The sequence below is a fragment of the Neomonachus schauinslandi genome, chromosome 10 (genome assembly GCF_002201575.2).
Source record: "Neomonachus schauinslandi chromosome 10, ASM220157v2, whole genome shotgun sequence".
Taxonomy (NCBI): Eukaryota; Metazoa; Chordata; class Mammalia; order Carnivora; family Phocidae; genus Neomonachus; species Neomonachus schauinslandi.
This window is the reverse complement of record NC_058412.1, coordinates 13,278,084-13,305,579: the sequence shown is the minus strand read 5'-3', so window position 1 is coordinate 13,305,579 and position 27,496 is coordinate 13,278,084. Positions and strand designations below refer to the sequence as shown.

Below are 27,496 nucleotides of genomic sequence, written 5' to 3'. Positions count from 1 at the left end.
AAGTACACAAGAACAGATCACACAATCATGGTAAATGTGGAGGAAGGGGTAGTGACATCAGCTTAGTTTCTTTTTGTCCTATTTTACAAGTTCAATCCATACCTTTCCACAGTTGCCGGGAGGGAAGATTAGCCAGCACAAACGTGGCCTGAAACACTTTACCCTTTGGCTCCCTGAAGCAAATGTGGACCTATTTAGTGTGAAAGCTCCTACCACAAATGATTTGAAAACTTAAGTGTTCAACCATCCGTTTCATAAGTTACTCAATTTTCTAATTGTAATGTCTCCTACTACATCAGTTGCACCCATTTTTTAAAATTCTCTTTGAAGTAAAGGAACAGGTTTTCTCCATCCTCGATGTAACAGTGTCTTTAGTTTTAATAGAACTCTTATAATCAGACATCTACCATGGGGGATAGTTATTTTTAGCAGTATGAGCAAGATGCAATAAATTGTAGTCTTATAAGATAGCCTGTATCCTGTGTTGTATGAAGTAAATATTTTCAGTTTTTAGATACTTCATAAGTTCTTTTCCTTTTGGGACACTTCCAAATATTCTGTCTTTCTTGATGCTGTTTTTACTGTTTTGGTTGGTGTTTATTTCTTTCTCTGTTTCTGACTGTAACTCTTGAGGATGACCATGATCATCACAGTGTATCTGACTAGTGCTAGGCCCAAAAAACAAATCAACAAACTGAGTAAAATTTAATTTGGTGGTCCTTAAATCAGGAGACTTTTTTTTTTAAGATTTTTTTTATATTTATTTATTTGACAGAGAAATAGAGGGAGAAAGAGGAAGCACAAGCAGGGGGAGCAGGAGAGGAAGAGGCCTGATAAGGGACTCGATCCCAGGACCCTGAGATCATGACCTGAGCCACAGGCATACGCTTAACCAACTGAGCCACCCAGGCGTCCCAAATAAGGAGACTTTTAAAAAGTTTTATTGAGATATAACTGATGTACATTGAATACACATGGAAGTGTACAGTTTGATAAGTATTGACATGTATAACCTATGAAACCACACAATTAGAGAATGGAACATGTCCTTCACACTCAAAAGTTTCCCCATGTCCCTTTATAATCTCTCTCTCCTCACCCCCTCTCCTTGTCTCTAATTACCAATCTGCTTGCTATTACTATAGTCTACACACTTTCTAGAATTATGTATAATGGAATCACACATTTTGTACTCTTACTGTTTTTTGGTTTGACCTTTTTCAGAACATAACACATGGTCTAGCACGTATGTCTACACTATATTTTGAAAGTGAATGGAATAAAAGTTGTTCTTTTTGATTATGATATTCATCCTTATTTTTACTTGAATCAGTAATTCATTCCTTTTTATTGCTGAGTACTATTCCATTGTATTTGCTATATCACAGTTTGTTTATTCATTTACCTACTGAGGGACATACGGGCTTCCAGTTTGGGGGCTATTACAAATAAAGCTGCCTTGAGCATTAGTGTACAAGTCTTTGTATATAAGACTAAATGAACAAACTGCCAGGCTAAACCTTCTTTTGGTGGTTCTGAAATCCATCAAAATTTTAGTGAAGATTTTTTTTTAAGTTTTTATTTGAATTCCAGTTAGTTAACATACAGTGCAAGATTAGTTTCAGGTGTACAATAGTGATTCAACACTTCATACAACGCCCTTTGCTCATCACAGGTGCCCTCCTTCATCCCCATCACCTGTTTCACCCATCCCCCCACCACCTCCTTTCTGGTCACCATCAGTTTGTTCTCTAGAGTCTGTTTCTTGATTTGCCTCTCTCTCTTTTTTTCCCCTTAGTTCGTTTGTTTTTTTTCTTAAACTCCACATATGAGTGAAATCATATAGTATTTGTCTTTCTCTGACTTATTTCGTTTAACAATACTCTCTAGTTCCGTCCATGTTGTTGCAAATGGCAGGATTTCTTTCTTTTTTGTGGCTAATATTCCATTCCAATCTTCCTCTTGAAGATTTTTGGCCCTTGTTTATTCATTACTCTCTGATTCTCTTGTGATGTGTTTGATTTTTTTTTTATTATGGCTATATTGGCCTTATAAAATAAGTTTGGAGGTGTTTCCCTTCCCTTTTCTGAAAGTTTTTGCATATTTGGAATTATTTCTTTTTTATATATAGAATTTATCAGCAAAGCTTTCTTGGCCTGTAATTTTCTTTGTGGCCTGTAGTTTCTTTATGAATTCGATTTCTTTAGTTGATACGGAGCTATTTAAGTTTTCTACTTAGGGATTTTATTGTCTCCTTGAAGTTTATCACATGTATTGAACATGTAGTTGTTCCATAATTTTTCTTACTATTGTCCCTTATAAATCTGAACAACAGAGAGAAAATAGACTAAACCAAGCAAAAGAAAAAGAAAAGAAAAAAGTCTGAAAAAATGAGTAACACTTTAAGGACCTGGGAGACTGTATACCCAAAGATCTGACATTTGTATCATTGGAGTCCCCAAAAGAGAGGAGAAAGAGGACAGGGCTAAAAACGTACTCCAAGAAATAATAGCTGCATCCTTTTCAAATTTGGCAAAAAGTCTGAACTTACAGATTAAGAAAGTGAGTGAACCCCAAATGGGATAAACCCAAAATAATCCACAATAAAACACATCGTAGTCAAACTTCTGAAAGCTAAAGACAAAGTCTTAAAAGCACCAAGAGAGAAGCCTTACCTCTATGGGAAACAAAAACAAAAACAACTATTTGAATGATAACCAGTTTCTCATCAGAAACCATAAAAACCATATGGAAGTAGCACATTTTTCAATTGCTGAAAGAAAAGACCAGCCAACCCATAATCTAATTCTAGCATAAATATCTATCAGCAGTAAAGGAAAAATTGAAACATTTTCAGATGAAGGAAAACTTGGAGAACTTGTTGCCAGCAGACTTGTTCTAACAGAATGGCTAAAAGTTCTCAAAATAGAAAACAATAAAAGGAGGAATTTTGGAACATCAGGAAGGAAGAAAAACAAGTTAAACATATACGTAAATGCAGTAGACTTTTCCTTTTCTTCTTGAGTTTTTAAAATTATGTTTAAAAGCAAATAAAATTTTAATAATGTCTGAGATGGTTCTAAAATATGTAGAGGAAATATTTAAGACAATTATATTAAAAAATAAGCATAAAGGACTAGAATGGGAGGTATGATTTGTATATTTATAATCAAGCTGGTAAAAATTATGACAGTAGACTCTGTTGTTGAATATATACAATACAAATATAATACCTGGAGCAACCACTGAAAAAAGCTCTTCAAAAAGATATACTCAAAAGTACTATATATAGACAAATCATAATGGAATTCTAAGAAAATGTTCAAGTAACCCACATGAAGCCGGAAAAAGAAGATAGATAAAAAGACAAAACAGGGGCGCCTGGGTGGCTCAGTCACTAAGCGTCTGTCTTTGGCTCAGGTTATGGTCCCAGGGTCCTGGGATCGAGCCCCACATCAGGCTCCCTGCTCCGTGGGAAGCCTGCTTCTCCCTCTCCCACTCCCCCTGCTTGTGTTCCCTCTCTCGCTGTGTTTCTCTCTGTCAAATAAGTAAATAAAGTCTTTTTAAAAAAAAAAAAGACAAAACGGGCCCCTGGGTGGCTCAGTCATTAAGCGTCTGCCTTCAGCTCAGGTCATGATCCCAGGGGCCTGGGATGGAGCCCCGCATTGGGCTCCCCGCTCCGCAGGAAGCCTGCTTCTCCCTCTCCCACTCCCCCTGCTTGTGTTCCTGCTCTCGTTGTCTGTCTGTCAAATAAATAAAATCTTAAAAAAAAAAAGACAAAACAATGAAATGACAGATTTAAGCCCTAGTTATATGATTACATTGAATGTAAGTGGTCTTAATAAATAATTGAAAGACAGATATAGGCACAGGGCATCTAGGTGGCTCAGTCAGTTAAACATCTGACTCTTGGTTTTGGCTCAGGTCATGATCTTAGGGTCATGAGATCAAGCATCAGGCTCCCATGCTCAGCGCAGAGTCTGCTTGTGATTCTCTGTCTCTCCGTTTCCCTCTGCCCCTCCCCCCACTTGCAGGCCTCTCTCTTTCTAGCTCTTGAATGAATGAGTGAATGAATGAATGAATGAATGAATAAATAAAATCTTAAAAAAGACAGATATAGGCAGATTAGGTTAAAAACATGACCAGTATATATGCTATCTACAAGAAGATCAATTCAAATGTAACCTATGGAAGGTTGAAAATAAATAAATGAAAGTTTATGTATCTTGCAAATGATAATTAAATGAAAGCAGGGGTACCTATATTAAAATCTGATAAGGTACACTTCAAAATAAAATTACCAGAGGCAGAGAAGGACATTATCTAATGCCAAAAGGGTTAATCCACCAGTAATACACAGCAATCCTAAGTGTGTGCACCAAAACAGCACAGCTGCACCAAACGTACAACCTGCAAAATATGACAGAACTCCCTCAATAACTGATAGAACAGAAGATCAGTAAGGATTTCGAAAACTGAACAGCACCTCAACCTACAGTATCTAATCAATACTTAGAGAATACTACCAACACCAGCAGAATATACCTCATTTTCGAGGGCCTGTGGCATATACACCAAGATAGATCACCTCCGGGACCGTTAAAAAAACCCAACAATTTAAAAGTATTGAAATTATACAGTGTGTTTCCTAATCATAATGCATTCATACTAGAGATCTTTTAAAGATCTTCAATTAAAGATCTTTTAATAGAAAGATAATTTCCAAATATGTGAAACTTAACATCCTTCTAAATAACCCAGGGCCCAAAGAGAAAGTATTGAGAGAAATCTTTAAATATTTGAGCCAAATGAAAATGAAGATGATTTATCAAAATTTATGGAATGGAGCTAAAGCAGTGCTGAGAGGGAAATTTATGGCACTGAACAATAGAAAAACAGTATATAAAATATGTATTCTTTTTATATATTATTCGCAGTGACCACATGAGGTTTACTTATTCTGGAGATGCAAGACTATTTACACTGTATAAATAGGCTGAAGAAGAGAAATCAGACATCAATTAGTGCAGAACAAATATTTGATAATATTCACCCACTCGTGATTTTTTATAAAGCCTCAGAAAGGGGCACCTGGGTAGCTCAGTCGCTAAGCATCTGCCTTTGGCTCAGGTCATGATCCCAATGTCCTGGGATCAAGCCCTGTATCAGTCTCCCTGTTCACTGGGAAGCCTGCTTCACCCTCTCCCACTCCCCCTGCTTATGTTCCCTCTCTCACTGTCTCTCTCTCTCTCTGTCAAATAAATAAATAAAATAATAATAATTTAAAAAAGCCTCAGAAAAATAGAAATGAAGAATTTCTTCAACACATTAAAGACCAGAAACAACCTAGTTAGCATGAAGAAGGTAAAAATGTTTATCTCACTACATTTACTCAGTGTAGTTAGCATTGGACGTTCTAGCCAGTGCAATATGGCAAAGAAAGGAAATAATAGATATACAGATTGTAAAGGAAGAAATAAAACTCTATTTGACGTGCCAGGATTGTCTACTTAGAAAAAAAGCTCAAGGAGTCTACAAGAAAACTCCCAGAACTAATAAATAAGTTCAGCAAAGTCACAGAAAACAAGATACACATAATGAAAATCAATTGTATTTTTATACACTAGCAATGAACACATGGATGATGAAATTAAAACTACAACACCTTTCACAGTTCCTCAAAAGAAATGTTTCTATGTACATCTAACAAAATATATTCAGGACTTGTATTCTGTGTACAGAATACACACTTGTCAACCACTATCTATAGATTTGCCTATTCTAGACATTTCATGTCAGTGAAATCATAATATGTGGTCTTTTGTGACTGAACTCTTTCACTTAGTATAATGTTTTCAGTGTTCATCCCAGTTCTAACATGTACCAGTAATTTGTAACTTTGTATTGCCTAGTAATACGCCATTGTATATCACAATTTATTGATCCATTCATCAGTTGATGGTACTTTGGGAACTACTGCTGTGAACATTCATGTACATGTTTTTCTTTCTTTTGGATAAATACCTAGGAGTAGAATTGTTGAGCTACATGCTTATGTTTTGAGAAACTTTGAAACTGTTTTCAAAAGTGCACCACTTTACATTCCCACCAACAACGTTTGAGTGTCCCAGTTTCTCCACATCCTTGGGAACCAGCACTTGTTACTGTGTGCCTTTTCTATTTTAACCATATTGTTAGGTGTGAAATTTTTTTTTTTTTTTAAGATTTTATTTATTTGAGAGAGAGATGGGGAGAGGGAGAAGCAGACTCCTCACTGAGCAGGGAGCCTGATGTGGGGCTCAATCCCAGGACTGTGGGATCATGACCTGAGCTGAAGGCAGATGCTTAACTGAGCCACCCAAGTGCCCCAAAGAATGAAATGTTCTTGTTGTGGTTTTGATTTGCATTTTCCTTATGTCTAATACTGTTGAGCAAATTATCATGTTCGTATTGCTCATGTGCATATCTTCTTTGGAGAAATGTCTGATCAAATCTTTGCCCTTTTTTCACTTGCGTTTATGTGTCTTTCTTGTTGAGTTTAAGAGTTCATTATGTATTCCGGGTATATGTTTGATGTTTTTGATGCTATAGTGAATGTTAAAGATTTTAATTAATTTTTAAATTATTCCTAGCATGTAGAAATATTACTGACTTTTGTTTTGGCATCGTATCCAGTGACTTTTCTTTTTTTTTTTTTTCTTTTTTAAAGATTTTATTTATTTATTTGAGAGAGACAATGAGATAGAGAGAGCATGAGAGGGGGGAGGGTCAGAGGGAGAAGCAGACTCCCTGCCGAGCAGGGAGCCCGATGCGGGACTCGATCCCGGGACTCCAGGATCATGACCTGAGCCGAAGGCAGTCGCTCAACTGACTGAGCCATCCAGGCGCCCCTCCAGTGACTTTTCTAAACTTATTAATTTAAAAGCTTTTCCTTTAAAATTTCTTCATACAATCATCTCTTTTTTTTAAGATTTTATTTATTTATGTATTTGGGGGGTGGATAGGGCAGAGAGAGTGGGAGAGAGAATCCCAAGCAGGCTCCACACTCAGCATGGAACCCAGCTCAGGGCTCAGTCCCACGACCCTGACATCATGATTTGAGCCGAAACCAAGAGTTGGACGCTCAACTAACTGAGCCACCCAGGCGCTCCAGTCATCTCTTTTTTTTAAATGTGGTTTTACTCTTCCTTTCCGATAACTATGCTTTTTATTTCCTTTTTACATTTTCATTGAATTAGCCTGGGCCTGCAATACAGTGTTGAGTAGAATGGGACTAGATCCTTGCCTTGTACTTGGTCTTAAAAAGAAAGCACTTAGGGCACCTGGGTGGCTCAGTCGTTGAACGTCTGCCTTCAGCTCAGGTCATGATCCCAAAATCCTGGATCGAGCCCCGCATCGGGCTCCCTGCTCAGCCGGGAGCCTGCTTCTCCCTCTCCCACTCCCCCTGCTTGTGTTCCCTCTCTCGCTGTGTCTCTCTGTGTCAAATAAATAAATGAAATCTTTAAAAAAAAAAAAAGCATTTAATCTTAAAAAAAAAATGGTTAGCTATATGTGTTTTAATTGTTCTTGTTCCTGTTTCCTCTCTTTTTCTTTTGGGATTAGCCTAGTAATTTTTAGTGTTCATTTTTTTAATCGCTTCTGCTAGTTTTTAAGCCATTACTCTTCTTTTTCCAGTGGTTATTGTGCATTATAATATACATCTTTACCTTATCATAATCCACTACTATTTATTCTTAAGGTGATCTTAAAAATGCTAAAATTGTGAGGTTTTATTTCCAGAATGATGACTAAATAAGTCAGTGACAAATATCTTTGCATCCTTTTCTCTTCCACGCTGACTCACCTTTTTAAAAAACCAGATCACCTCTGTAAATATCCAGCACTTGAATTGTTTTTTTAAGTCTTTTCAGGCTTAAAACTCTGTGACTTTCCACAAAACTCTCTTGTTTACCAAAGTAAAGTTGAAAGGACCATAATATATGGAGACTTCATGTTAGGATTTGAATATAATATTGTGACTTCCTAATTTGTGGAAACCTCTCACTTCCATTCATACGCCTGGATTTGAGCTCAGTGCTTGCCTCTGGAAGCAACATTACCCTGTCCACTTTGTTGAGTTATCAGTTCGTTTTGTACCTATGCTGGTAATTTTTTTTAAACAATCTTTTCTTTAAAGATTATTTTGGCTTTCTTCAAACAGGATGAATTAAACCTTGCTGATTCTGAAGTGGATAACCAAAAACGAGGGAAACGGCATTACGAGGAAAAGCAGAAAGAACACTTGGATACTTTAAATAAAAAGAAACGAGAACTCAATATGAAAGAAAAAGAACTAGAGGTTATCCAACATTTCTCTTTTATGTTTTGTTTACCGCCTTAGTCAGGGCTGTTAAAGTGTTTTCCTTAACGTCACCCTTCCAAATACAGACACATGGTCTGGGGACGGTCCGTCTCGTGTAGAGGGACTGCTGTTTCAGTGAATCGCGAGGCCACCCACCATGGAGAAGGCTCTAGCTCAGACAGCAGGTCTAATCTCATGCCCCTGCGAGATCTAGAAAGTGACACTCTCAGCCACTTAGCTCCTTAAATGCCCAGCTTGGCAAGTGGATAGCAGCTTTATGTCAGGAAAAGGCACCCCTTCCTCCGAGTAGCCTGGGTAAAATAAGTACTATGTGTAAAGGTGCTTTGAGTTTTTTAATATTTTATGAGTATGAGGGTCTTTTTGTTTGTGTTTTCAGTACTATTTGGTGTTCAAAGGCCATCCCTAAAACACAGAAAGCTGACTGAAAAGTGCCACACTTTTCATAACTGCCACTTGAAATTTGTTTCACTAGGAAGATAAGGAGAGCTTACAAATTATTAAAGTTGTGCATAGTAATGCAATTTTCTCTTGAAGATTTATAGAGTCTAGACTCTCTTCTCAATATAAAGCTTAAAGAAATAACATTGATCGTAAAAATAATTAAAAAACATCTAAAATTCTGATCCTAAGTTCAGAATTTTACTTTGCATTTGTCGGCACAAGTAGTACAATGAATTACTACGTCAAAGACGAGTTTTAAAGATACTAAACATCTATAACCTTAGGAGAAAATGTCACAAGCAAGACAAATCTGCCCAGAACGGATAGAAGTAAAAAAATCTGCATCAATTCTGGACAAAGAAATTAATAGATTAAGACAAAAGATACAAGCAGAACATGCTAGTCATGGAGATCGAGAGGAAATAATGAGGTAAGTGGTTGGTAGCTTTTCTACTTTATTATTCATATATATTACAAAGACATAAAAAATAAATGTTTATATATAAATCATAAATTTGGTTTGAGTATTGCTATGGCATATAGTTACAGCCAAGCTCATTTTCCATATGTGTGTTCTTAATAATAAATAATAATGGGGGGCACCTGGGTGGCCCAGTCAGTTAAGTGCCCAACTTACGATTTCAGTTCAAGTCATGATCTCATGGGTTATGGGATCGAGCCCCACATGGGACTCTGCGCTCAGTGGGGAGTCAGCTTGGGATTCTTTCTCTCCCTCTCCCTCCGCCCCTCCCCCCACTTCCACACATTCTCTCTCTCTCTCTCAAATAAAATAAATCTTTAAGAAAAATAATTAACGTTTTTTCTTCTGAATCATAACAAAACTCATGGAGTGATATTTTAACATAAATGCCATTTTTATACCTATAAGATTCATAAAGAAAAAATGTTCAGCTTCACAAGCAATTAAAAGAAATGCAAATCAGAACCATTAGAAGCCATTTTCATGTATGTCAAGCTGAAAAAAAATGTCAGTCTCATGTCAGTGAGATTTCAGTGAAATGGCTATTTTTATATTAGTGGTAAGAACGGAAGCTCTAGCATAGTGAAAGCACAGTTTCTCAAGCAAGACAACCTTGGTTTGAATTGCGGTTTTACTTCCAGTGATGGGACTTTTGCCAGTGACCTAATCTCTCTGAACCTGAATTTTCTCATCTGTAAGATAGGGATACCTGTAGTTGTAGGGTGCTTATGCGGATTAAATGAGTCAGTCCATAACAAACAGGATGTAGGATACATAAAATGTTAGATGTGATTATTATTAAAGTTTTTCTGAAAAGCGTTAAGGCAGTTTATGTCAAACGCCTTCAAAAATTTCAATTTGGCCAAGAAATTTCGTTATTATAATCCAAAATGAGAAAAGCACTCTGTGCCCAGGTATGTTTATTGTAGCATTACTTATAAAGCTGGAAAATTAGAAATTGTGTACAGCTATAGGATGCTGGTTGAATTATAGTAAAAAATTACATCTGTTATACTTTATGAAGAGCTTTTCATAATACAAAGTTCAGGAACAGGAATGATCTCAATTCTGTTTTCAAAAACGGTGGAAAACAATGGGAAGAAACACAAACAAAGTAAGAGTAGTTTTTCTTTAAAATAGATAATACCCCACATGTTTTGTTTTGTTTTTAAAGTATAATCTCCACAAACCATAAGAGACTATTAATCATAGGAAACAAACTGAGGGTTGCTGGAGGGGAGGGGGAGGGGGGTGGGGTAACTGGGGGATGGGCATTAAGGAGGGCAGGTGATGTGATGAGCCCTGGGTGTTACATAAGACTGATGAGTCATTGACCTCTACCTCTGAAACTAATAATACACTATATGTTAATTGAATTTAAATAAAAGAAAAATTTGTTTAAAAGGTAAACACACACACACAAAAATAAAGTATAATCTCCAGTTTATTTTTTTCCAGAGACCAGTTTTTCTTCAGTCCTTAGGTACTTGGCTCCTTCCACCGGCCTTACTGGAGGTCAAGGGGCAGCACCCACGGGCCCACATCGGGGCGGGGGTGTTGGGTCCTGTGGTACCTCCCGAGAGCAGTGCCTGGCTGCCCTGCTGTGAATAGCATGGCTTGCACAGCCCTGTAGGCTCGCACACAGCCGTCAAAGACACTCACTTTGGCAATGTCCCTGACCCAGCGGCCTCTACCCTGTCCCGAATGAATATGAATAACCTACTTCTTAATGGCCTTGTCCCAGGTTGTGCAATGGGCGCAGCTGGTGCAGCGGAGGGGCTCTTTGTGGCACGTCCAGGATTATTCCTTTTTTTCTTGGTCATCTTGGAAGTGAGGACCCGATGTTTTACCTCCCATGTTTTCAATTCAGTGTAAAGGGGCACCCCATGAAAGGTGTCTACTTCTCTCCAGTCTCATCTCTACCACTTTTCTCTCTTTTTATCTAATTAAATTAGATAATTAGATAATTAGCTTTCATTGTTTATGTAAATAAAAGGTAATGTGAGCATGTTATTCTTATTTTTGCCAGATACAAGAGAGAACACAGTAAGTAAACTGTTGTACAGATTGCTTTCTTTGGTTTAATGATATATTGTAGAGATCTTTTTATATCAATATACAGGCATTTTCTCATTGCTTTTTGTAATTATATGGTATTGAATCATCTACTAATGGATAGTCAAATTCTAATCTAATCCCTTGCTGTTATAAATGGTGGTCAGAGTAAATAGTTTTGTACATATGTCTTATTGTATAGTCGGGGTGTTTTAATAGGATTGACTCCATTTTGGAAGACTCCCTTCTAGGGACTGTGCTTGTTCACACTCCTGAGGACAGTGTGTCTGAGGGCTTGTTCCCCTCAGCCTAAACAGTGTGATAACCTTAGATTTTTTTTTTTTTTTTTTGCCAATGAACTGGTAGATTTCCTTAAAAAAAGAAAAGAATATAGCTCAATGTAATTTTAGTTTCCATTTCACTTATACTGAGTCTGAACATCTTTTCATGCCTTAAGACCATTCATTTATCTTTTTCTGTGAACTTTTTATGTACTTCTTCATTTTTCTGTATTTTTGGTGTGAAGAGAGTATTTTATCTTTGTCCAAAGGGCTACGTAGCCTTTTGAAATTTTGTCTTATAATTAATTGCGTCCTTAAAAATGGCCATGTGAAGTAATGTGTTTTGTTTTTGCATGTTCAGAACTGTTTGTCTGTAGCTTTTGAATTTGAAGGGGTAGTTCCACCTGATAGAACATTCTTTTTCTCTTGACCATCTGTTTTATGATGAGTGCTATAATGTGTCCAGAATGTCAGATTCTGTGATCTTTCTTCCTTGGTGTACACTGTGTTTTTTTAATCTGTAGATGTATCTTATTTCTTAAAATTTCTTGTTTGTGTTTTACTTTTACATATTTGCTGTGCTGTTGTTTAGTTGGTTTTGTGTAGGCCTTTGTTGCACACATGTAGTATGTCCTTTGTCTTCTAGTTATTTTGTCTACCGTGTTATCTTTCTCCCCATGTTTTTGCTTTTCTCATTTCTGATCTCTCTGTCAGTGTTTTCTGCGTTGTCTCTTTTCCCTTGTGCATCCTCGCCTCACTCTGTCTTCATATCTTTGTTCTTTTTGGTCCAAACCCCCCCCCCCCCCCCCCCCCGGTCCTCCAGGTTCCTACTCGCCGCCTCCTCTTACCTGGTTATCACCTTCTGTTGTTTACCTATCTGTTCTCTGAGTTCTTTGATTTATCTATTCTTTCAGTTCTTTTATTTCTGTTTTGAGGTGTCTCTTCCTGGTAGCACTATGTCATGTTCTGTCTTAATTCATGGTTTTTCAGTTACAGTTTTCATCGGGTTTGTAACCACGTGGTTCTGATGAGTTTTCTTTGTCTCTAGGGGGTGTCGTGCTGCTCTTTCCCAAGCCTATTTCCATTAATATCTGTATGTGGAGACTACTTGTACCTTTTGTGTTATTCATTTTTTACGTGGATTTTCCTGGACTGGGCATTTGAATAAGCTTGGGGTGGGGAGCTGTGGAGCCTTGGCCAAGCTTGCCTTTCAGACTCGGTCAAGAACCTTCTCTCCTCTGTTCTACCAGTGAGCTGTTGCCCTCTGTAATAACACTTCTGCGGGACCCGGCCTTCTCTGCCTCTTTGACCTTGTCTTGTTCAGGCTGGGGTTGGCAGATCCTAACGCTCACCTTGTGTTCCTCTGTTCTTGCACTGGCCTCTGTCACTAAGGGAAACATTTCTTGCCTTCCAATGTGATCCCTTCACTTGTAGAAGGTGTATATTTGCTGGCATTTCTAAGATCTTTCCCTACCCACCCCCCCCTGCCCCTGGGCACTTTCCTCATGTACTTCCTCTGCCTTCTCCAGGGCCTGGACTTTTCTCCTGCCCAGCCCTGCGTACAGCTCTTCCCCTTTGGGGCAGCACGTGCTCATTCTGGGAGTATAGTTTGCCTGGAAACAGGACACCTGCTATTTCTGGGCCCCTTGGCACTCCCTGCATTCTCCCTTCTTCCCCAAAAAATATATTTGAGATTTTACTTTTCTTTATGTTTCTTTGAATGACACTTACTAACTTAATATTTTGTTCATAAAACAGGCAGTATCAAGAAGCAAGAGAAACCTATCTTGATCTGGATAATAAAGTAAGGACTTTAAAAAGGTTTATTAAATTGCTGGAAGAAATAATGACTCACAGATACAAAACATATCAACAATTTAGAAGGTAAGTGCACTTAAAAATATTACCACATATCTCACATTTTCATATTTTGTTTTCGCATTATCCCTTATAAATAAGAATATTAAATTGAAAGAACTTCACATGATTCAGTTAAAGAAGAAACTGCTTTCCTTAATTGGGCGGTATTTAGGGTCCTGTCATTTAATCAGAGAATTCTGGATTGGAAGGGAGTTTTAAAGCAAGCTTATCCAGTTTTTCTACTCCATTAGATACCCTTTACTAGGAAACTCAGAGATGGCTGTTCAATCTCTGCTTACATAGGTCCTTTCAATGGGAGCTCACTGGCTTTGAAACAGCCTCTTGCACTCTTGGACATTGCATGTTCTTAAGGGATAAAAGTTTTTGACGGGACCTGTTGAGGTAGTATCTCAGTTTATGATCTAATGGAATGGTGTGGCTCCGTGGATGTAGACTCTGATTTGTTTACTGCTGTGTCTCCAGTACCTGAAATGTAGTAGAAAGTTGATATATATTGGTTGAAAGAATGAACACAAGATCAGAGAAACTGGATATTATATGTACCCAGAAATATTCATATTCTCAGGGATAGATTGACCCCAGTGAAAATCACAAACAACAGAAATAAACCAGAGGTCAGTTGATAGGTAGGGATAGCCCTTGACCTACTTGGAGTCAAAGCTGTCCTAGTCTTTGCACTTAACCCCTGTTTTCCCCACTGGCATTCCCTCAATGACCTGCTTTTTACCTGTATTCATACCCGAAACTCTATAATCCTAAGACTAGAGAATTAAAAAAAATATATCTAGTATTTATGAGGAAATTCAGTTAATTCCGTAAAGAAAAGTAGGCTTTGCATGTTTGGTCATATTCCTTAACTAAACCGTAGGTTAGTTTTTGAAATGTGTGCTTCAGTTTGTAAGCATGTTAATAGGACTTCACTTATGTGGGATTTATTTTTATCCTTTTGAGGCTACTTGTAAGTTTCATCAAGTGGGACCTGAGCAGCTGGTCCAGGATCAGCAATGCCCTTGGGGTACTCCACTGATACCTTGTGAGTTAGAAGGCTTCTGCCTGTGGGAACTGGGACTATTCCTGGCTCCAGGTGACCTGTGGGGATTGCTTCTGCGGTTTTGGGATGTTTGTTGCTGCAGCTTCACACAGGCAGAGAGAGTTCTCAGCTTGAGACTTGCGGCGCCCTCTGTCTGTGCTCTGGAGTCCCCTCTGTGCTGCACTCTAGGCTTTGAGACCTGGAGCAGCTTGGCCTCCCCAGATGCCCAGCTCTGTCTTCTGTAACAGGGAGACCTTCAGGCTGGGTTTCCACTCCCCTTTACTCTTTCTGTAAATAGTGATGTGTGACATCTATAAGGCTCAATTCATTTGTTTCCCGTATTTTAAGGGATCATTTTGACTGGAATTGCCTGTACTGTCCGATGTCCAGTCTGAAAACTTGTTTCATTTATTCCGTGCAGTGTTTTGGGTGTGTCAGGCTAAGACTATATCCAATGTCGGGGCGCCTGGGTGGCTCAGGTGTTAAGTGTCTGCCTTCGGCTCAGGTCACAGTACCAGGGTCCTGGGATCGAGCCCCGCATTGGGCTCCCTGCTCTGCGGGAAGCCTGCTTCTCCCTCTCCCACTCCCCCTGCTTGTGTTCCCTCTCTCACTGTGTCTCTCTCTGTCAAATAAATAAATAAAATCTTAAAAAAAAAAAGACTATATCCAATGCCTATTTCTACATCTTTTTCAGAAGCAGTAGGGTTTGTGTTTATATTCTTACCAGGAAATTTATATTCAAAATATTTTCTGTAAAGGTACTCATCTTACAGTTTATTACCTTGATATGTTTCTTCGCCACTGACATATTTTGTCTTTTTTACCCAGTCTTAGGAGTAGAATAAGAATGATCAAATTTTTAAAATTGTTTATCTCTTTACACTGGAGAACCTTGCCATTTTATGAAGACAGTCTCTCTTAAGACATCCCGTGTATGGAAGCAATTGAAGAATACTTACCAATAGTGAAAGAAAGGTTAACAGAAAATTCTGAAAACCGGCTAGCTGTGGTTGCTGTGTCACAAAAGAAAGCTCAAGCTCTCAGTGTTTCCTGGGGCGGAGATTTAACGTATTTTAGCAAGGGAATTAGGAGGGATAATAATAAATGATAGTTACTCTGAAGAAATGAACCATAGGCCCATTAAGAAGCAAAGATGTTAAGAAAAAAGTCTTCTCTCATCTAGATCTTATTTTCCAAATACCATTACCCCTCTTGGAGAAATGGCTGGATTCCAGAGCTGGGCAGAGAAGGTACAGCTGGGCCTCTTGCTATGCCAGGAAGTAAGGAAGTGCTTGGAAGAAACGGGGAGTCATGATAAAAGGACGTAAGAGGCAGCCTGAAGAGGCTCCCACTGGCCAAACCTGGGCCTGTGTGAGGCAGGAATGGATGGTAACCCCGTGAATAAAATAAGAATCTGTGACTCCATCCTGATCAATAGAAAAGTGAATAAATAAATAAATAAATAAATGAGGAAGAAGGGAAAGGTCCTCCTTACAGTGGAATGCCATGTGATAGATGGAGTTTGCATTGTGCCCGGCTGTGGGTAAGGCATTATCGGTATAGAAGGATTAAGAGATTGCCCTCACCCTTAATGTCTCCATAAATTGAGAGGAGATATGCAAATGAATAGGCCATTTATTTATTATCTTAACAAACTACTAGAGTTTAATCTCAAGGACAAGATTTATGTCTTCCGTATTAGGGTGATGCCTCATATAAATTGCTTGAATTGATTGATATATTCATATGGATGGATTGTAATGTAATAGAATATATTAAATGTGGGATAGCATCATTTTTCATTCTATGATGTTTGTTTATTATAAAAGGAAATGAGGTGGTAAAAATGTGGGGACACAAAATATAAAGATGGGGGGAAAAAATCTTAAAATCCTACCTATTAAATGCTCGTTTAAAGATCATGCTGAATATACAGTTTTTATATTTTTATATCCTTTTTAATGTGCCCCATTTCTTTATTCCAAGGTGTTTGACTTTACGATGCAAATTGTACTTTGACAACCTATTGTCTCAGCGGGCTTATTGTGGAAAGATGAATTTTGACCACAAGAATGAAACTCTGAGCATATCAGTAAGTGTCTTAACTCTTCGTATGCTAATTATTAGGAGAATTAGCTGCTGCATTTCTTTTGATAATACATTGATAAGCTTTAATCTGTTGTCTTTGAAAAGCAAAAGAATTTACTTTTAAGTTAAGGCTAGTATTTGCCAGAGTGTTGAAAATTAAATAGATCTCATTGGCTAACACTGCCATTGTACCCCCCCCCCCAACAACCACCAAGAAGATGACCAGGAATTTTATTTTCAGTGACAAATGTTTACCCTCTTTCCACTCCACAGCTTTCTTTTTAAAATTCATCTAGCATTTTAATTTATGTGGGATATTAGAGAAAGTCCATAGACTCTGGAAGTCACTATAGGAAACCAAGAAAGGATTTCTCAGAAGAATGTTCTATCCCTTGTAATTGTCTTTGCATGTATTTCTGAAGGTATCTGTAGATACAGCCTCTTTTGAAAAAACAAAGCCACCATATTTAACTTGTAGAGTCTGTGTTTGTGGATTCTTTCACGGTCGTATGCATTGAAAGAGGGAGTAAGGGAGATAGCATTAAAAATTATGTGTTCAGGGGCACCTGGGTGGCTCAGTCGTTTAGCGTCCGCCTTCGACTCAGGTCATGATCCCAGGGTCCTGGGATCGAGTCCCAGATCAGGCTCCCTGCTCGGTGGGAAGCCTGCTTCTCCCTCTCCCACTCCCCCTGCTTGTGTTCCTGCTCTCGCTGTCTCTGTCTTTGTCAAATAAATAAATAAAATCTTTAAAAAAAAAAAAATTATGTGTTCAGGTGGTCAAGAGCAACCACCCACTCTAAACAATTGGTGCAAAATTTTTATTTTATTTTTTATTTTTTTATTTTTTTAAGATTTTATTTATTTATTTGAAAGAAAGAGACACACAGTGAGAGAGGGAACACAAGCAGGGGGAGTGGGAGAGGGAGAAGCAGGCTTCCTGCTGAGCAGGGAGCCGGATGCAGGGCTCCATCCCAGGACCCTGGGATCATGACCTGAGCCGAAAGCAGACTTTTAACGACTGAGCCACCCAGGCGCCCCTGGGGCAAAACTTTTAAGTAATTGCTTACTGCTCGTAGTTGTCATAAGTTTTATACTTCATTTTAATACTTAGAATAAATGATAATTTACAGTACATATACACAAGACTCATCTAAATTTTTTAAGAAATAATAAAGAATGACGATGCATTTAAAAATGGTCAAAATGCTTAAAGAGGAACTTCATAAAGTATCCAAGTGGTGAATAAGTACCTGAAAAAAGTGCTCAGTATCATTATTCATCAGAAAAATACGAATTTGGGGGCGCCTGGGTGGCTCAGTCGGTTAAGCGTCTGCCTTCGGCTCAGGTCATGATCCCAGGGTCCTGGGATGGAGCCCCACATCGGGCTACCTGCTCAGCAGGATGCCTGCTTCTCCCTCTCCCACTCCCCCTGCTTGTGTTCCCTCTCTCGCTGTGTCTCTCTCTGTCAAATAAATAAATAAAATCTTAAAAAAATAATAAAATAAATAAAATTCAAAAAAAAAAAAAAGAAAAAATACGAATTTGAGGTGCCTGGGTGGCTCAGTCAGTTAAGCGTCTGACTCTTGATTTCAGCTCAGGTCATGATCTCAGGGTTGTGAGATCAAGCCCCATGTCCAGCTCCACGCTCTGCATGGATAGTCTGCTAGGATTCTCTCTCTCCCTTTCCCTCAGCCTCTCCCCTCTCTCCCTCTCTTAAAAAAAAAAGAAAGAAAAAAGAAAAATACGAATATATACCATAATAGATGACTATCATACTGCTACCAGTGTGACCAAAATGAGCAACACCGATAACGTCTCGTGTTGGTGAGGGTGTGGAACTAATTTGGAAACCTGTCTGGCAGTGTTCATGAAAGCAATCCCACTCTTAAAAACTCTTCAAAAAACTGATAAAAATTCACCCGATTAAATGGTGATGATTAAAGTCAGAATAGTTGTTACCGTTTGGGTTTTGTAGTGACGAGGAGAGAACACAGAATCTGCTGAGACACTAGGAATGTTCTGTGTCTTGATCTGAGTAATTACCCAGGTAATTGAGCTGAACACTTAAGCTTTATCTTCCTTACTGTATATGAATTATACTCTAATGAAAATGAAAAAAAGAAGAAAATATTAGGAGTGTTTGGATAATTTATCCCCAGAGCTAACTGTACAGGACAACCAAAGCTAGCCCTTCTGACATTATCACCCCTGTTATTCAAAAAGAATATTACTGTTTTAAGGATCCTTTAGTTCTCTAGTCTTTGTTTTACAAATAAATAAACTGAGACCAAAGTCCCATGATAAGTTAATAATAGGGGTGAAATTTAGATCTCCACAATTAGTCTAGGGCTTCATTTATTAGATCAATACAAAATGCAATTTTGGAGCAAAGGACCACATCCTGTTACTTAGTTCTTGCTTTTTTGTGGAGTAGTTTTTTGGTTGGTTGGCTTGGTTTGGCTTTTTACTACTTAGTTGCTTTTTCATTTGGATTCTCACAGATTCAGACTTATGGATGATAAAAATTTCAGTGTATGTTTAAATTCAGAATTTTTTATAACCCTTTCCTAAATGAGAGGCACATAATTTTCAAATAGTGGGTGTGAAAAATAAGTGAAGTTATGTGTCTGCTAAAACACATGTGGTAAAACTTTATGGTAGACAAGCTGATGGTACCCCATTTTTCCACCTTATGGGTATATATGTATGTCTGAAATTCTGTCCAAATGAAATAGAATTCCTTCTAATGTTATCTTATACTGTCTCCCCAGGATATTGTGTGAAAGAGTTTGTTATTAATTTTATTAATTTCTTTTTTATTGTCCCTCTGAGCCCTTATTAAGAGGAATTTTTGAAAGAGATTTTACACGTTTCAGTTTGTTGCTGCTGTTCATCCTGGACCAGCGTGAGCCTCTTGAAGTTGGTCCTCTTGTCTTTTTGACGTTCAGTAATTACCTTTAAAGCAACTTAACCACTAGATGTCACTGTAATTCAAGTAACAAAAGATTGTCTTAGCGCTTAGCAGTGCTTGAAAAAAGAAAAAGCAAGCAATCTCATTCACAGTAGCATCGAAAATAATAAAGTACTTAGGAATAAATTTAACCAAGGAGGTGAAGGATCAGTACACTGAAAACTATAAGACATTGATGAAGGAAATTGAAGAAGACACAAATAAATGGGAAGATAGCCCACATTCATGGATCAGAGTTAATATTGTTAAACAGATGTCATTTCCATATCACTAAATCACTAAATGATTTTATTCTTTTTTTTTTTTTTACTGTAAACCCATTCTTTTCTAATGCTAGCCAGCCTTTTTGTAAAGAATTTAGTCTGATTTTTGCTCCACTTTGTTTTTTAACTCACTCAAGGTTCAGCCTGGAGAGGGAAACAGAGCTGCTTTCAACGACATGAGAGCCTTATCCGGAGGAGAACGTTCTTTTTCCACAGTTTGCTTCATTCTTTCTCTATGGTCCATTGCTGAGTCTCCTTTCAGATGCCTGGATGAGTTTGATGTCTACATGGTAGTGTTAAATTTTGAATTCTCAAATTGTTGTTGTTGTTGGAAATGTGTATTTTGAAAGGAAGCAATTCTTTCTTTAGCTTTACCCCCAAGAGAAGGGATCCTGCCCTGACACTTTAGTCCATGAGAGGTGGTAGGGAAGAACTAAGAGTTCTAGTTCTCTCCCTGCTACCCTGGAGACCCCGTCCTGGGCTTCCGCCTCTTCCCTAGCCTATCTCCAGCTTCCATTTTCACAGCGGTAAGCATTTCCTTACCCTCGCTTGGATTAGAAGAGCAGCAGATGCCACACAAGGGGCAGGAACATTTGACTTGGAAATCATAAACCTGGGATTGAGACCTAACCTCTGCCGCTACTTCCGCAGAGAACTTTGGGCCTCAGTTTCTTCATGCATAAAATAACCTCATTAATCTTTCCTACCTCCTAGGGTTTTGGTGAGATGCTCCAGTCTTACATGTAAATGCACTGACGATGGTGGAGACCGAGTGAGCCTTCACCAGCCAGCCGTTAACCATGCTGTGTACTTCTTCATGCCTTATACTTTCTTAAACCCACTGTAATCTGGGTTTAGACTATAATACTCTAGTAAAACTTGTTTAGCAAAGATCATCAATGAACTTTTAGTATTATTTTAATTCTTTGAAGTATTTGGTACCAGAGACCTATCCTCCGTCTCCTATAATATGTCTTCTTGCCAGTTTCTGCTTTCCTCTTTTCTGGTTCTAGTGCTGCCTCGCCTAATGCCATTGCCCTTAAATGTGTGAGGCCCTCTTTGTTTTTTATACTGTTGTTGATTTTCCTGGATGCCATACCCTACGTACACCTACACACTAAACACACACACCACATACACACACACACAGAGTCCCCAACACTACCACCTACATGTGGATACCAGCACAGCTGAGTGTCTCACCCTGACACCTCTCTTGCACTCCAGACTCATATGCCCAACCACTGTTAGACGTCATCAGGCACAGCCAGGCCTCAAACTCAGCAAGTCTTCCACCCAGAGCCTCTTCCTTTTCCTGAATCCGCTACTTTGATTGCTGGCAAATTGCTGTTACCTACCCTGTTACCTCGCACTGCCAGACCTTTGATGTATCTGTGATCCTTCCTCCCTTTTTACTTGCCCATCACGCCTGACCTTCCGAGTCTCTGTTCCTTCCTGTTAGCTTGTCTGTGTCTCCTCCCCTGCCTGTTGTAACCGCCTCCTGTCCAGACTCCCAGACTTTAGTCTTCCTTATTCCTTAGTCCTTCCCTCACTGTTTTGCCAGGTTTATATTTCTAAAATGAATCTGATCATGGGCACTTACTTGTTTAGAACTCTGAGGTGGTGAATTATCTTATCTGGGATGAATGTTTAATTCTTTGGGTAGCTGAGACCCTTCGTGATGTAGCATCTACCCCTTCTGTGGCTATCCCTTATAAGCTACTTATGATTTTCCAAACACTGTGCCTCTTCTTGTTGTGCCCTTCTTTGTGTATGTCAGAATCCTACTCATCTTTCCAGACCTCGTTCGGATGTGACCTTTATAGAGCCTTTGTGACCACCAGGCAGGATTTAGGAACCTCTCAGAGCTCCCTTGGCACCACCCTACACCAGCTCATACTAGTATTTTTATATTTTATAATATAAAATATATTATGTAATTTTATATTATATACATTGTACTATTACGTATTTTATACATTTTCGTTGTGAAGTTACCAACTATGTCTTGATATTTTTACCTACCTGATGCCTAGCCCATAATAAGTACTACAAAGTGCTCGTTCATGCAGTTTATACCTGTGAGTCCTGTATAATCCTCAGTGTCATTTTTCCCCTTGATACCATTGCTGTGATTGGTTAGAAATTCTCTGAGAATTGGCTTCAGAGCTAATTCACAAATCGCAGGAGAGGATTGTTCTTACCAGGCACTCATTTTGTTTGAAATGCCATTTTGCAGTCTTATCACCCATCTTATTTGTCAGATTTAATTCTGAATAACTTCTTTCTCTTTCATAAACGTAGAGGTTCTTAATCAGAATGGCATTTTGCCCCATTGGAATTATTCAGAAAAATGTGCCCAAGTTCTGAAAACCACTCAGAAACAAAAATATTTTGGTGGTCTGGCAGCTTTGTTATTAAATGATAGGCCTCCCCAGGGCAGTGTTTTGAAAGGACAGCATCTGCTTGTGCAAGCTCTCATTATTTTTGTTAACTTTAAGTTAGATTGCTTTACAGATATGCCAGAGGGAACAATTTATATAATACAAGCCATTGAGCAATATCACCAGGATGTTGGTCTGCCTCCAAAACAGTGTGTTCTTAACCACCATGCTGTACTGCCACATAAAGTTTCAAATAGACCTTTAAAAATATATGCCTATAAACGTATTTGGTTATGTTTTCCACTTTTCAGTTTTCAAGGTACTTTGATTTTTTCTTTCTCTGTTATTTGAACTCAGAAAATGTAAGCCCACAGTTTAATTTCGTTTCAAAACCTGTTATAATGAAGCATTGTTTTTCTATACACTGATATGCTATTTAACTTCTTTTAAAGATTAAATCGAGGAACTGGTTTATAAATTTAAATTGGTTCAGGGCGCCTGGGTGGCTCAGTCAGTGAAGCATCTGCCTTCGGCTCAGGTCATGATCCCAGAGTCCTGGGATGGAGCCCTGAGTCGGGCTCCCTGCTCAGCGGGGAGTCTGTTTCTCCCTGTCCCTCTGCCTGCCTCTCCCCCTGCTTGTGCTCTCTCTCTCTCGCTCTGTCAAATAAATAAATGAAATCTTAAAATAAATAAATAAATAAATTGGTTCACATTGTACGCATTGTAGAAAGTGATAGGGTAGGGGCAGAGGTTTTAAAACATCTTGATCACGGAGGGAAATTTTGAGAGAATTAATACTTTATAGCTATCACTTTTGATATTGTTCTCCTGAGGGATTAATTATTATTACTGTCCAAATTAGATTCATTCTCTAACATTTAGTTGTGTCTTTGGAATATTTGCAGATTACTTTATTTTTTTTAAGATTTTATTTATTTATTTGACAGAGAGAGACACAGCGAGAGAGGGAACACAAGCAGGGGGAGTGGGAGAGGGAGGAGCAGGCTCCCGATGCGGGGCTCGATCCCAGGACCCTGGGATCAAGACCTGAGCCAAAGGCAGACGCTTAATGACTGAGCCACCCAGGTGCCCCTGCAGATTACTTTAATTGCTAAGTATATTTGAGGGAGGGAGCTATACTTACAAATAATCTGATTGTAGAAATTACCTGGAAAATACATATATTCAGTTATTTTCCTCTCATAGTTTTGGATATTATCTTTCCCTGTGTGAATAGTTAGGCACCACAGATAAAGTAGTAGGTGATCCCTGGATAAAAATGCAGGGGCTTGTAACAGCCAGCAGAATGCTGCTTTTGTAGGAATATGACTGATGCAATAGTGATCCTCACTTTGTTCTTCAGGACATGGTTAACCGGAGGATTGCAATGGACATGATACTCAAGATGGCAGATTCCCAGCGTTTCAGACAGTTTATCTTGCTTACCCCTCAAAGCATGAGGTAACTTTTAAAAATTCTTCTGTGAATATATACATCAAATATATAAAAGGGGGAAATAAATCTCTTATAATCTTAATTTTTTAAATGCAAATACATAAATCACCAATAAAAAGAAAATCAGTTCCAACGTCAGATCTAAGGTAATTTTTCCTTTTTAGATATTTAAAATTTTGTTTGTGTTATCTCCCTTCCATAACAGAAGCAAATTGATGTGAATTTGATTATTGACTTGCTACTATTTCTATTTTGACTCTGTTTCTTTGTGGTTATCATGACCAACTAGTAAAGTAATTTTGGTAATTCTGTTTAGACTAAAGACACAATTCATGATTTCCCTAGTCTTGGCCCTTCTCCTGGTGACTTACTGCTTCTAATCTTTCTAAAAGAGCTCTGTTCTGCAGTCAGCAGGTTTTGGGTACTTACAAGGTGTCAGGCATGTGTCATTTAGTGTTGATATTCTGCCTCTACAGTGGTCACTTGATCCTGTGGGGATGGAAGTTTGTGATTGGGAATATTCAGGTAACTGCTTCTTGGCTAGACAAGAATAAGAATTAGAAATAGTTGGTATATAAATCTCCTCATTTTCTTTTTCTTCTAAACTGAAAGCCTACCTCATTTAGCAGGAAGTTAATTTTTAAAAATGAAAACAAGTGATTTCTTTATTGCAAATTATATTTCTCCTAGAACTCCAGAGAGTCAACGTATCCCACAGTAGCAGATGCAGTAGACTGGTGTTTTCATGAGGGAGTATTAGAATTTTTTTTAACGTGAAAAAATTTTCCTCGTAATCTGAGTAATTAATTTTGCTTCCTCTAGTTCACTTCCATCAAGTAAACTGATCAGAATCCTTCGAATGTCTGACCCTGAAAGAGGACAAACTACATTGCCTTTCCGACCTGTGGGTCAAGAGGAAGAAGAAGACCGAAGTTGATCTGTAACTTCCTATGGCCTCCGCCGTGTCCTCATGTTGAAGGACTTGTAAAGGGAAAAAGATTCAGGAGTATGTAATGAAATAAAATGAAACTGAAGATAATCTAAAATAAAAGAAACTCCTTTATATTTCTGGTCCCAATAAAATATGTAAATAAGTCTAGAAAGCCTACTACAACCAGCAATTTAAAATGTCTGTTACTTTACTTTGAGGAAATTAATTTCATAGTATTGGTTTTAAATCTTTTTTAAGTTCGTTTTTTTTAACCATCTACTTTTATAGATTGTTTTTCAGAAGTAAAATTTTGTACATAGGTACATGTACATATCTGTTTAGTTTGGGTTCATTTCTATGGTATTTTGTAAGAGTTAAAATAAAAGTTTGAGCACCTGATTATATTTAGTTTTGTTTTCCAGAGAATCACATTCTCATTACAGGGGTTGGGGGTGCACAGGTGGTCTGTGGACGGGGACCAGCTTGCAGTGCATTTATTGTCTCTCTTGCTTAATTATGAGGGACCTGGACAGGACTCCCAAACACTGCTCAGAATTCCTGCACAGGTCATTTTTTATCATCAAAGATACGACGATAGATTTGGGCTGTACTTTTAATTATTATATTTCACTCAAATGTAGGATGCTGTCCGTGTGGCACTTTGAAGGAGCACCAGAGCACCACCAGCTCTGACCAGTGCCTTTCTCAGTCCTTTAAGTGTCATGCGGCCTGGGTCACGCACTGCACGTACTTGTCTGGCTTCAAACCCCTCTGCTGCTGGGCCAGCGCTTTGGCTCAGCTCCTGCTCAGCTTGGGCTCAGCTGAGAGGACCCAGGCTGGGGAGAAGGGCTGGGAAAAGTGGGGCTCCCCCTGGGGCAGGAAAGCAGCGCAGAGCCAGAGGCCAGCGTGTTGATGGTGAGCTGACGTACGTGCCATTAAAGACACGTCCTGATTTTAGGGTTGTTTAAGAGTGTGCTTCGTAGAATGATAAAATACAGCATATTGTAAGAAGTGGTAGTTACTGACTTTTTTTTTGAAGAAGAAGAAGGCATGAATAAGACTCCTGCCTATATTCTCTTTGATATTAGGGTAAGTGCTAGGTTTTTAAGACAGACATGGATACCCAAGAAGCATTCCCTGTATTGCTAGCAATAAATACTTATGTAATTGAAAAGGAAGTATTTTAAGAAAAAAAGCAGTATTTTAGAAGCAGCAACACTTCTGTGGATACTGAGAAAAACTGGATTTTGTTTTTTATTTTAGTAGAGGGGAGGGAGTCTGATTAACCTTAAAGTGAGATCAGTTGGCAAATGAGAAGTCCAGAATCTGTGCTTTTCTAACCTAAGAATTTACAGAAAGAGGAAATGTATGCCGAAAGTTAATAAACATCCCCCCATGCCCATGCAAAGTCTGACCTTTTAAAGGTATGTTTATGACTAGTTTGTAACAAAACTATTTTTTAACATACATGTGCTTTTTCAAATAAAAAATATACCAAATGCATAAACTTATATTAGCTAAATAATTTTAGTGTCTGAATCTTTGTGATAGTTTTTGAATGTTAATGGTTCTGAATACAGAATGGGAAATATAATCCTCAGGTATCCAAATATCTTTTGTTAAGAGTCGAAGATTATTCATTGCTTTAGCCTCACAAAGTTTTGGTTTCAACTATCATAAGTGAAAATATCTTCAATTAATGTTCTAATTAATAGTAACATTAATTAGAATAAAAGAAGAAAAGAAAAAAGTTTTTTTTTTTAAATACGTATAACTTCTAAAAATGAAACTTTAAATGTTTGTATTGAGTGACTTCACTACATCATACAGAGTGTTCCCCAGCCCCTGGTTTATCATCAGGACTGAGCTGAGTAATGAGATCCCAGGAAACAAGGGGCACATGCTCCCTTGGACTCTTCAATCCTATCCTCTCAAATCCATGGGGTGGACATGATTAAGATCATTCTCAAAATGACAAAGGTAATGAGTTGTAGTAAACCAAGATATAAATAATAGACCAAGTTGGTAATCAAGATTCAGGCACTGCCTTCTTCTTCCTTAAGTATTTTCACGTCTCCATCCCATCCTCAAGGGCTGCTTCCCTCCTAACCTACTTCACCTTCACATATCTTCAAGATGTCCAGAGACCAAAATGCTTCAGTTCTGAGTAAATAACTGTTGTCTGGAACACGAGCTGGATCAGAAGTGTTGCCAGCCGTGATGGAGACCAAAGTGATCCAGATTCCTGTGAATTAGTCCTGGTTATCGTGTCCCGAGTCAGTGACATTCTGGTTAGACTTAGGACTTTTTTATACATCAACATGGTTGCCTATACTTTGACTAACTCAGATTTTCCAGAGAATTGGTTTGAAACTTAGTGTTCTAAAAGTTCAAACAGTAACTGGTATCTTATGACTTGAACTAAGTGACTGTGGACTGGAAGATACATCAAAATATTATTTAATAGGAATACCTTTTGTTCTTTAAAGAGTGGTAAAGTAATGTGGATATAAATTAGCTATTTCTTTGAGTCAGCAAATGAAATTTTCTTGATTATTTATAATATTGATACCTAACCTCTTGAATTTTGGCTGGGGCATCTGGATAGATTCCATACAAACTAATGTGGCCTGAGAATACTCACTGATCAGCAAGCTTAAGAGGGCTGTTGCTGCCTGATTTTCTCAAGTATAAGAATATAGAGATTCATTCAAAAATGATGAAGTTCCTGCCGTGTGCGTGCTTGCAACAATTTAAAGCACGGGGAATACTACTGTGAGTAATACCAAATCTGCCCTTGGGGAGCTAAAATTCTAGTTCGGGGGAACATCCACTGTATATGATTCCAGAGAACAGTAATTGCTATGTGTAAT

General features: G+C 38.3%; 1 protein-coding gene across 1 annotated transcript in view; it reads left to right on the top strand.

Moving 5' to 3' along the window:
- SMC6 (structural maintenance of chromosomes 6) overlaps nt 1-25,021 on the top strand; it is a 76,810-nt gene extending 51,789 nt beyond the window's left edge. The window contains 7 exon segments of the mRNA XM_021697792.1: nt 8,201-8,338; nt 9,088-9,233; nt 13,379-13,504; nt 16,518-16,623; nt 19,991-20,143; nt 23,601-23,698; nt 24,515-25,021. Coding sequence (XP_021553467.1) covers nt 8,201-8,338; nt 9,088-9,233; nt 13,379-13,504; nt 16,518-16,623; nt 19,991-20,143; nt 23,601-23,698; nt 24,515-24,629 — 882 coding nt within the window. The 3' untranslated portion in view covers nt 24,630-25,021.
- Nucleotides 25,022-27,496: the final 2,475 nt, after the last annotated feature.